General features: G+C 36.1%; 1 protein-coding gene across 1 annotated transcript in view; it reads left to right on the top strand.

The window, feature by feature from the left end:
- The first annotated feature begins 1 nt into the window (after position 1).
- LOC119570120 (cytoplasmic dynein 1 light intermediate chain 2-like) overlaps positions 2–12,500 on the top strand; it is an 18,227-nt gene continuing 5,728 nt past the window's right edge. The window contains exons 1-8 of the mRNA XM_037917993.1: positions 2–137; positions 5,968–6,041; positions 7,071–7,187; positions 7,326–7,556; positions 8,521–8,690; positions 10,108–10,337; positions 10,528–10,642; positions 10,772–10,984. Of these exons, the coding sequence (XP_037773921.1) occupies positions 55–137; positions 5,968–6,041; positions 7,071–7,187; positions 7,326–7,556; positions 8,521–8,690; positions 10,108–10,337; positions 10,528–10,642; positions 10,772–10,984 (1,233 nt within the window). The 5' untranslated portion in view covers positions 2–54. The remainder of the gene's footprint in view (positions 138–5,967; positions 6,042–7,070; positions 7,188–7,325; positions 7,557–8,520; positions 8,691–10,107; positions 10,338–10,527; positions 10,643–10,771; positions 10,985–12,500) is intronic.

Here is a 12,500-nt window from a genome sequence, read left to right as displayed (position 1 = left end):
ATAGTATCTGTTGTAAATCCGACATGATTGGAACGAAGTTTTGGTCATGACAACATGGCGCTCAATGGGGAAAGGTCAGCCCTCTCGGGGCTTTCCGACCTCCGGAAAGAGAAGGCAGAGGAGAAGGAGAACCTTTGGTAAGTAAATTAGAAGTTCTGGCTTCCTCGCTGGCCAATTTAGGGGCGCGGGAGGGGCGAGACAAGCGAAGACGAGCGCGAACAAAGGCGGGTGGGAGCGGCTCCTGGTGACATTCCAGCCGTTTTGAAACATCTGAGTGTGATTTGGACGGATATTTCCTTCGTGGTAAGCCGTGGAAGGCGAATTGCGGCGCTTTTCTCATCAAACGCGCGAAACAACGGTGGAAGGACGTTTAGATCGGCCGGAAAGTCCTTTATTGACTGGTGATGACGAAGGGAAAACGGAAGATCGTGTTTCGAGTTCTTGCTCATTAGAATTAAAGGCACGACTGTTTTTTTTTATGGCGACGTTCATTTCTGCGGCGCTAAGCGGGCTCTCTCTCCTGCAAGACGAGATGCAGGTCCAAGGGCTGGCTGTGGGCGTGGGGCCTCATGCTGGCGAGGCTGCCCTGGACCAGGATTTGTTAAAGTGGGAAAGACCAATTCTTTCTAGTTTTTTTTTTTTTTTTTAAGTCTATATGTTTTGATGTGTTCTCATTGGTGTCATTTGTGTCTTTTACCAGCGGGATATTTCCTCTGAGCATATCCGTTTAAACTAGTTAGTGACGTGTTTGAGATTTGTAAATTAGACACCCTCCTAGTAGTTGTTGCTTTTTTGTGGCCAGCAAGCGTCCCGGCATCCATTTCAGTTGGTCGTTTTTGGTTCTGGTTGTTATATTTTATGCACTGTGCACTGCCTCTGATACAGCTTCCCCCTCCCCCCTTGCATCAGAAATTTAGAATGCTCAACAGAACACATTGGTTTCAAATCTACCGAGATGTTCCCGGTATTTTTCTAGCCTTGCCACAATGCCACACCTTGCTTTAGAATCAGAATCTTCTTTTGTATCACTGAGATCCTGAACAAGTAGTTATGTAAGGATGGTACCACTGATTATTGACCATAATGCCTAGTAAGATGTACAGACCGTTTTAGTGTCTGCAAACTGTATACAAGCAAAGGTCAAATATGGAGACATTTTTTTGAAAATGACACCTGCATATTTCATGATTGAGACATAGTTTTGGGTTTGGATAATATATGCAGAATGGGAAGACAGCAAGGGAAGGAAAAGCAGAAATGAATGAAATATTAATTATTTTCAAATTTATAAATATGTCAGTTGCTTCATATGAAAATAGTGCTGATTTAAATAGTATGTACCAGACAGAGCTCGTAGAGGAATTGTCAAATACAGAACCAGCAGTGATTGTTGTCTTACCAAAGGCACGGAGGCCATGGCGATTACCTGTTGCATTGATAATTTTTCTAGGAATTAAATTACCTGGTTTTAATTTGTGATAAGTCCTAGAAGAATGTCATAGAATTCTTTGATTTCATCATTCTGTTTATTGTTTCCCTTTTACTGTATGGCTGTCCAGGGTAATTTTGCTTATGAAAATAATCTCAGTGAAGTGAAGGTACAGTAAGACCACTTTTGCTTATTGAAATTAGTGTACCTATGCATGAGGCAATGTTGTGTCCTCAGTTCTCTGTATTCTGATGGTGGTCAGCCAGTGTCTGCTAGGTATATTTTGGCCTTAGAACATTTCTAGACCTCCTTGGGGATTTATCATCAGGAAACAGAGGCAGAGCTCAAGGCTAACTTTTCAAAATGAACGTAGTGGATTTTTGCTAGCTATTGCTGAAGCACCAGGCAGGGAGGCATCACCATCTTGCACCCTAATGGCTGTGGGTTTATTTACTGTCCACTGAAGTCTTTTTTTTTATTTTGATGCACGCAGATGGCTCCACAAGTGCTCAGCCACCAAGGAGTCCATTAGCTGGCTAAGTAACTGTGCTTAATTTCCTCTTTCCTTGAATTTGGAGAAATGAATTCTTTTCCCAGTGCAACTAATGTTGATCTTGTTATTTTTGTTATTAATCTTGTAATCACTATAATGTTATTAATAATAGTGGTGAGAAGATTAAATTATATAAAAGAAGCTCTACAAAAATCAATGAAAAGTGTAAACAGATGAGATAGGTGGAACTATTAATTGACTCCTTGCTGACTAAGCACTTGTGGGGCCTTCTAAGTGTAATCACAATTAATAAACTAAAATTACAGTAGGCATGGCATGTAGTCATGCCTTCCGTGTTAAATGTGTTATCATAAGCTTTATGTCCAAAAAGATTTCAGACAGTAACAGCTTTTCCCAATAGGTATGTATATGTACATATATAAAATTATATTTTATATTATATAATTTTATAAAATATATATTATATATATATATATATATTTTTATATATATTTAGATAGATGGATGGTGGATGGATGGATGATGGATGAAAATAGATAGATAGTAGATGATAGATGTAGATGATAGATAGATAGATAGATAGATAGAAAAAGATAATAGCACAGACAGACAGGAAACAGAACAGACAACAACAGACAGACAGACAACAGACAGACGACAGATATACACTTATAAGTATGTATGTATGTATATATATAATTATATATATATATAATATATATATATTATTAGTATTATATATATTATATAATATATATTATATTATATATTATATATATATATATTATATTATATTATATTATTATATATATTTATATATATATTATATAAAATTATATTATATGTATGTATATATTATATATATATTATATATGATTTATTTTATATATATGTTATATATTTTATATTTTTATATTATATATATATTATATATATGATATCTATATATATATATATTATATATATATTATATTTTAAATAATTATATATATATATATATATATATATATATATAATGTATATTAAGTTGTTTCATATTGTGCTTGCAGACAATTTTGAGATACAATCTCAGGCAAGAAAACAAAACAAAATCTAAATGTTGGATAAGGACTTATCTGGAATGAAGTACAATATGAATTCTGAAAAAGGTCTTATTTGATTTTTTTTTTTTCTCCATTCACTATAGTGTTTAGGCAGTGAGGCCTATAAATCTATTGGCACTGGAAGTGTGTGTATGTGTATACCATGTACTGTGGTTTTGTATTTTTTTTGTTTTTTCTATTATTGTAGTTACTGATTTTTTTCATTATCATTAATTTTTTTTATACATAATTAGCTCCACAAACCCATACAGTGAGTCAGGTAATTAGGCAGCCTGATCTCACCTCTTGACCTCATTCCTTGAATTTTTGTCAAAATTGTTTTTAAAGATAAAATAAAACAATTGGTGACATGTTTCTGGCATCAAGAAATTGAAATTGAGATCCTGCCTTCATTATGCCAGATGCTTTCTAGAATGAATACGTATTAGCAGTGTGAGGAAAGCCGACTTCCTTAGGACCTGTGTAAAATATTTAACTAAGAGAAAAACATTAGGCTAAATTTCTATAAAAAAAAATTGAAGTATTTTTAGTCTTCCCTGGCGCTTTGGGACAGAATGTTTTAGTATATATTTTCACTTTCACTATCTCTTTACCTGTGCAGTATATATGAATGTTGTGGGATGTGCCACATGGGATTGTAATTTTGTCTTGTATGAATTTGCAAAGAGTTGATTTCATTGATGTATGCAATTTCTGGGTGCCTAGAATTTCCAGTCACAAGTTAATGATTTTCTTGATTGGCCATTTCCTGTAGTAAGTAGGGCTTCATGTATATATATTCCAACATTAATTGCTTTTACAAGTAGGCAATTTTTTGCTTTAAGTACATTAATACATGCTAAACTTAATTCAGAGCTTGGAAATGTAACATACTCATATTCCATTTTGTTACTGTATGTTAAAGGAACCAACGTCCCCCTATTTACCTTAGTAGCAAAAGAAATGTTGATAGCTTAGGTGCTTTAAGGATATTTAGTTACAAATTCAAAACCAGTAAACTATTGGGGTAATAATATAAATGCTATTGCTAACAATAAATACAAAGCATCCTGTGTATAAGCAGGTGAAAATAGGCTGTGTTTTGATAATGTGTTATGTTCATGTTAGGTGTTATGAGAAATTTAGTTTTCTGTTGCAGTTTTCACTCATTTTAGTGAAGGTAGTAATTTTATTAGCTCTTTTCTTTGTAAGCAGTAAATAGAAACTGAAATCTGTAATTGTAATCAGAAAGTCATAACATTTTTAAAATGCAAAATGTTGGAGTCTTGGGAAAGTAACTCTTGACCCGAGTTATTCTTGTTATTCTAGTAAATGTAATTGGTAAATTTTACTAACTTTGCAAGTGCCACTACCTTACACATATTCACTGCATATATTGGTACTCCCACAGTGCTAAATAAATCTCCACCATGTTTGTTCTGGCAAGAGCGTGCAGACTTTCCTGGTGAAGTATTTTCAGATAAGGAACCACTCCAAGGTCCATATTGCAAGAAGGTGTGTTGGAAGGTTTTGTCCTCCAAAGCGCCAGAGGCACGGACGTTGTAGCAGTTTTTTGACATTTTCTGCTAATAGGTTGGCAGCCCTTTGTGGGCTGTCAGTCATATAGATTACAGCAGTTTTTAAGTAGATTTGTAGCAAATACAATATGATCAAAAGGATAAAGTTTGAAAACCACTCTGTTTAGTTTTTGCCTCATAATTTTCTACAAAATCCATAAAAATCTTCATTTAAATTAGGTGGCAACAAAGGTGGTACCAGATATATGGCAATACATATAAACTTCTTGCTTTTTACTGTAGTTGTCATTCATAGCCACATGAATCAAAACCTCACTGGTGAAAGACAATGTTTCTCTTCAGTATTAGCATATTATTTGAGCCTCCATGTAAAAAAAAAAAATATATGGGGATTACAAACTGTCATTTCACTCAGCATTTTGAAATAAAAGTTTTAAGGGTGAGACTGAAATAACAATGCTGTCATAGACAGGTTTGATGATGATGTCAATGGATAAACATGCACACTAGAAATCACACCAGAACAGGTTTTGTATTTTTTTTTTTTCTCGGCATATCATGTGCAGTTTTTTGTGTACTACAGTTTCATTAGCAAATCTAGGGTATAGACTAGAGGAAGAAATAAAGATATGTAACCACTCTTACTATGAATGTGAAATTTAGTGTTGCAAGACTGTTATGATACTAGCAGCATTACCTTTGTGAAAAAGGAATGAGGAAGGTATGCTGCTTCCAGAATACTAGTCACCCACAATGAGGTGGTCATTAAACAAGGTCATCATAATACATTATGAGTTAGTTTCTGCTCGCTTGCCTTCAGAACTACAGCTTCATTGGGTATAACAATCTTGGCAAGGCTTTTGTTATGCTGCAGTTGCATGCAGACTCTTGTTGGTTTGTATTCCAACCAGGTGCTGCTTCTGTCAGATGAGCCAAGAATAACAATTGCAGACATACCAAGATGTTGATAACTAGCTTGTAATGGAATGTTTTCTTCTTTTATCATATTGCACTGTTTTTATCAATATTAATGGCATGATAAATTAAGGGAATATTTTATAAGCAGACACTGAATTTGGGTAAAAATACATCAGATATTAGATTGTTTGATATATAACATTGAATTTACTGTAGTTGTAATATGAAAAAGACAATTATATTTTAATGAGTGAAAAAATCTTTTTTGAATTTAAGCTGTCTTAATTGGGCAACAAAGTCCTTCTAAAGAAATCATCGAGCCTTTCTCCATGGTCTTCATTATCCAAGAATTATTTTAGATTACTGATATTTACCTGCTTCTTTGACCCTCACTTTCTCTTCATTGGAAAACCAAGAGTGGTTGACAGTTGCATAGTTTTGAGTTGGTTGATGAAACTGAAATTATTTTTTTCTTTGATTTTGCAGGAAGAAAATCCTAGGCGAAGTACAATCGAGTGAGCGCAATAAATTACCATCGTGCAAGTCTGTTCTCGTCCTGGGTAAGTACTTGCTTAAAATCTCTCTCACTTGCTTACTCTCTCCTGCTTTCATTGTGTTCTCCTTTCCTTGCCCTTTTGAATTTTCTGTATCATTCTCAGTTTTCTCTTAACTACTTGCATTTGCATTACTTGCATATCTCTCTCTCTCTCTCTCTCTCTTCTCTCTCTTCTCTCCCCTCCTCCCCTCTCTCTCTCTCTCTCTCTCCTTCTCTCTCTCTCTCTCTCTCTCTCTCTCTCTCTCTCTCCCCCCCCCCCCCTCTCCCCTCTCCCTCTCTCCCTCTCTCCCTCTCCCCTCTCTCCCTCTCTCCCCTCTCTCCCTCACTTACACCCTCACTTACACCCACCCTCCCTCTCTCCCCACCCTATTCATCTTCCTCTCCCTCCCACAAAACCTCTTGTAATCTAGTCCACAGAGTGGGTCTATGACTCCTTTTCCCAAGATCACTTGTGTGCAAAAGGGAAAAGTGCTTAGTGTGCTATATACCATGTGAATTATCTTCTATGTAAAGCCTTTATTTGGGTAATTAGTTTAATCAAGTTAATCTGACGGGTCATAATGTTATTGATTTAGAGAGAAAAATGCAAAGATAATGATGCATGCAACAGCTTAATATCAAAACTGTGGTTTTGATTTCCTGAAAAAAGAAATAAGGATGAAAATAGTGAGGTAACTCAGTAACTTGTAACTTAGTTGTAATCTGAATCAAGGCATATTTTTTTTGGAGGGGAAGTGGAAAGAGAAGGTGAGGGACTTAATTAACCCATTCATTGCCAAATGTTGTATTAAATATGTTTAGATGTTTTTTAAGGGGATTCTGCTGGTATATACTGTGGGAGGTGAACTAGAAAAGATAAGATAGGGAGAGATACCTCCTGTATCTCATCTCTCTCTTTCTCTCGCTCTCCATCCCACTCTCCCTCTCCCTATCTGCTTATTACCATAGGGCAGATAATTATGAGTAATCTCCTTCCCTACTTCTTGCTTTATCAAATTATGAGATATTTATCTTCAATTATTTTTGCTTTCAGGTGACAATGAGTCAGGGAAAACTACACTCATTGCCAAGCTACAGGGGAATGAGGACCCCAAAAAGGGATCAGGCCTTGAATATGCCTACATCGATGTTAGGGATGAATACAGAGATGGTAGGTAGTGCCGTATTCTTTGTGCCACTTGGTTATGACCTTATCTCTTTTTAATCAAAAGTTCAGTTACTTGTAAGAAGACACTAACATTTGACCTTTCTCTTAGGTTGATTGTATTTGATTATATTTCATTTTCAGATCACACACGACTCAGTGTCTGGGTTCTTGACGGTGACCCCAAACATGCTGAGCTTCTGGAGTTTGCAGTTAATGCAGACAATTTGGAACACACATTGGTATTACTGACAGTGTCAATGACAGCCCCTTGGGGAATCATGGACCAGCTTCACACATGGGCCTCCACTCTCCAAGACCACATAGACAAGATCAACCTGGATCCTGACAAGTTTAAAGATCGGCAAGATAAGAGTAAGATTCTTGAGATTGGTCTCTTACGTGTTTTTGCTTATCCACGTAACCTAGCAGGTTGAAATTCAGAGTTGCAGTATGACTTCTTACTAGTGTTTTGTGACTGTGTTACTAATTTTTCCTGTTACTAAAGAAATATATAGCTTAATTTATCTTAGTATATAACAAAAAGCACATGTGAACTGCTGCCGAGGCCAAAACCTACTGAATACCTTTCATGAACTAGAAATGACAAATTTTATCCACAAATATGATGTCTTATTGTAGTTGATCGCTGCCTTGATTGCAAAATAGGTATCTAGTTTGTGATCTTGAAAATGTTTTAACTACATCAAAGTGAATCTGCGTGGTTGCACATTTGTCTATAATTAGAGACAGGTGGGATTACATATTTGATATTGAGATTTTTATAAAGGAATATTTAATCACTGAGGCTCATTTTGTTTTTTTTTTATTTATTTTGGAGGATTTTCATATATTTTAAAATGTTCAGTTCATGCAGATTGTAGCGTAGAAAAGAGGAGACAAGATTTTTGTTGTATATTTTTCACAAGATCTATTTTAAAACTTGCTTGCAGTTTGATTTCTTTGTGAGAGAAATTGAGGTAGAGATATATGCTTTTGTTGGTGTAATAGGAAGAAGTATTTCCTGAAATTGGTTGTAGAAATTTTAATGGTTTCTTCATTTATTAATTTATTTTACATAACAGCCCAGCACTTCAGTGAAGTCAGACCAAAGTAACTAAACAGTAATATGTTAAAATTCATAATTCTTTAATTTTTTCAAAATATGTAAAGTGAACAGCCAAGAGAACAAATTCTTATCTAGATATTTTTGTAAAAGCAGTTGTCCAAGGGAAGAGATTTTAATAGAATTATTGTCTTGGTCATTTCCAATCACCTGGAAATGATGCAGTAAGACCCACCTTTCACAGCCAAATAATTTCACGTGTTCTGCCGCCAGTGGCTCGGTTATGGCAAGACTACGTAGAGCCTGGAGATGAACTAGAGGCTGGGTCACCCATGAAGCGGTCATCAAGAAACCTGGAGAACGACGATGAACCTGTCTTGCCTCTCCCAGAAAATGTTCTTACCAGAAATCTTGGACTTCACGTTATAGTTGTAGTTACTAAGGTGTGTAGCATGGGGACCCTCCCTGGTACTCAGCCAGTTGTTGGTGAAAATTGCAGTTGTTCTGCCTTGTATTGGCCTAATTTTATTATCTAAAACAACTACTTTGTCTTTTGCTTTATTTTCCATAAAAAAAAAAATCTTTTAACAGTCATCAAATACAATATATTACTGGAATTAGAAATGTATTAATAGAATGATCTGTAAAAAAAAGAGGGCTGGAAACTTTTTAGCATTAGTAATGAATCCATCTCTTGACTTGTTCTTGTGCTTGTTGTGGATAGTGACGTTGATTCTAGTGAGAGTAAAATAAAAGGAGGGAAAACAGCAAGAAGCAAAGATCAAGAAAATTCACTAAATATTTCATAATGGGTCTCTTGGAACAGAAAATTGTAGTTTTTATATAGTTGTGGGAATTTTTTCTGTCCAGGAAAAAGAGCATTATTTACAAGGACTTAGTTGAGGGTAATAAAAGCAGCAGTTTCTTCATGGTACTAGTACCATATGCACATGCACATACAATGTATCATTCCCCATAAGTATAAACTAACTGCATATTGCCAATCAGCCAGGCTTTGCTCATTATTTTTTGTTTCAATATAACTGTGAATGTGACATTTATATTTACCCTTAATCTAACTCAGATTTATGTGATACTACTTGGCATAGCATTATTTTCCCCAAACTAATAAGTTTCTGTCCTCAAATGTTTCTGTCTTACCATTTGTATACTATTTTCATCATATTCCTCAGTGAAGTTCAGTAATAACTTGGTATTCTATCAGTAGAAGCAGTTGTGATTGCATTTCCACATTCCTATGATCCAAATATAAAATATAATAGCAACAAGAAACTTTTTTAGCTTGTCATTCCTACATATGTTAGCTCCTTGTCCTCCTGGACTGACTGGAATTTATTTCAACACCAAATTCAAGCAATTATATGAAAAGGTACATTAATTAGCAAAGAAATTTGTTGGTAAAGGGGTAGAATAGGATAGCACAGAGTTAGAGAAAAATTATGGTAAGAGGCATAGAGAGGAAATTAAGAAAAAGTGTCAGGTAGGAAAAATGATCTGTAGAACTGAACTGTTCTCAAGTAAGAAAGTTCATTGGTGCTGTGGCCTATGTACTTCAGCAAACACAAACAAACTCACACTGTGTATATATTGGCAAGATGGATCTTGCTTAACCTCCCTGGTAATTTATTAACTAATGAGGGACAAGTCCAAGCTCTGTCTTGCTGAAAATGTGTGGAAGAGGTTTGTTGGACTTCACTTGTGTGTGAAACACATAGGCATAATGTCACTTCACATGCTGTTACTCAAAAGAATGTTTACTTTATTATTATTATATATAGAATTTTTTCCCCTAAGTATTTATACTAATAATGATTTTTTTTTTCTTCTTTTTTTACACAGACTGATTATATGTCAACTTTAGAAAAGGACTTTGATTATAAAGAAGAACACTTTGACTTCATTCAGCAGTCAATTCGAAAGTTCTGCCTTCAGTATGGTGCAGCTCTTTTCTATACTTCAGTGAAGGAGGACAAGAACTGCGATCTGTTGTACAAGTATCTAGTCCATAAAATCTACAACTTCCCATTCAGAACCCCAGCACTTGTTGTTGAAAAAGATGCTGTGTTTATGTAAGTCTGGAAGACAGTGTTAGTCTTTTAGTTTATTTGTTTGTCATCATCTCAGATCTTTGTGATGGTGGCTATAATTAAAGAGTAACATTTTTGTAAGGTTTCAACTCTATTTATGGGATATTATTTAAAACAACTAATGGCAGGAAACCCTATTCATAATTTATATTTATTGTTTTTTTTTTTCCAGACCGGCAGGTTGGGACAACGATAAAAAGATTGCAATCCTTTATGAAAATATGCACACAATGAGCCCAGATGATTACTATACAGATGTCATTGTTAAGCCGCAAGTGGTTCGTAAGGTTGGTATCCTGCCTCTCCAGAGGGATACTGAAGAAAATGAAGTGTGAATGCTTACCTTAAGATTTTTTATGAAAACAGACAAGGCATGGAATATGAGTTCAGTTCATAATATCTCCCATTACCTCTAGGCTGTTGCCCGGGAGGTGGAGGTTCAGGCTGAGGATGAGCAAGCATTCTTAGCGCGGCACCAAGCACAGTTACAAGCAGGAGGCCCAGGTGCACCCAATGCTACACAAGGTCGTCAAGAATCACCACTTAGACAGTCACCAGCTGTACAGAAGACCAGTGACCGACGGGTATCTTCAACTGGAACACCAAATCAAATTGGTTCGCCAAAGAAGGTGAGAATAGGGGAATCGCTAGAGGGCAGTCTCGAACACATACGAATTACCATGAGTAGGGATATATAGGAAAGGCAACTAGACTAGACTTGCAATCTGATGTGGAAAAGTTGTAGGAGACAAAAGGGAAGGATTCTTGCTACAAAGTACTCGCATTTATTAGCTATGATATTCAGTGGATTTGTTAAGTTTTATTTATTTATTTTTTTACTATAGCTATTTATTTCTGTGATTATCTGTTATGTGGCAGTTGTTCCAAGACCGTTGGGAGATCCAATGATGCATTTGAGGTTACTTATCTAAATGTGTGCATTCTTTAGTTCTGTGATTAGCATATGTTATGTAGCTTCTTTGTGCCATTCACTTTGGGTGCTATGTGAGTCATTGTCACAATTATGAGATCAGTTAGCTTGGAACATAAATGATTAGAAATTTGTAATTTTTATTTATTCACCTGATACTTTCTTCATTTAATCAAATTAATTTCCTGCCTCGAATATTGACCAAGTGCTGTAGATGATAGACTTTATCTTCCACTCATGCTTGTAGATGTGGAGGCCACCTTCAGTAAGTGTGCAGTTGTTATGTCATTTGTTTGACCCTGTGGCTGCTACTGCTATTGGCTAAGAAGTGGGAATTTGGTTTCCTTTTCAGATGAGCTTGAGCCAAATGCTTTAATTTTTTTAACCCTCCCATCAGAAGAGTTCATGTAGACACTAGTGTTTAGCTGCTCACAGTAATAGATGCACCACTGCATGGCAAATTTAGTTTTTTACTCTTTGTTTTGCTGTTACTTAAAAGGCCATGCTTTAAGCCAGAAATGCCGGAGAAAATAGAGTAGTCAAGGTAACTTGCGTCCAATGGAGAGATGAAAAGGGACTTGTGTATGCCATACCACAACAGTGAAAGAAGGTGGCTAGCAAAACCAATAATCATCTTTTTGTAACCTGTGTGTGCAGATATAGATTGATGTTTGATATTTCAGAGGAAACCTTTTTTTTTTATTTTCCCTCCATTCTTTCTTCCACATCTGTCTCCCCTTTCTTTCTCTCCTCTCCTCTCCTCTCTTCTCTCTCTTCTCCTCCCTCCCTCCCTCCCTCCCTCCCTCCCTCCCTCCCTCCCTCCCCCTCTCTCTCCCCTCCCCTCTCCTCTCCTCTCTCTCTCCCCTCTCTCTCTCCCCCTCTCTCTCCCTCCTCTCTCTCTCTCTCTCTCTCTCCCTCCCCCCTCCCTCCCTCCCCTCCCTCCTCCCTTCCTCTCCTCTCTCTCTCTCTCTCCCCTCTCTCTCTCTCTCTCTCTCTCTCTCTCTCTCTCTCTCTCTCTCTCTCTCTCTCATTATCATAAAAAAAAAAAAAAAAAAAAATTCATTGTGAATTTTGTTTACACATTTATGATTCACAATCACCAGCTTTGTGTAAGTAGAATTAATAAATTATATCTCAGTAGACCCAGTGATATCATTCCAGAATCAGGGGATAAATAACAAGGCTGTGTAAATCTAATAATGAGGGAGACATTT

The sequence above is a fragment of the Penaeus monodon genome, chromosome 4 (assembly GCF_015228065.2).
Source record: "Penaeus monodon isolate SGIC_2016 chromosome 4, NSTDA_Pmon_1, whole genome shotgun sequence".
Taxonomy (NCBI): Eukaryota; Metazoa; Arthropoda; class Malacostraca; order Decapoda; family Penaeidae; genus Penaeus; species Penaeus monodon.
Note: the sequence above shows the minus strand (reverse complement) of the source record. Positions and strands in the feature narration are given on the sequence as shown.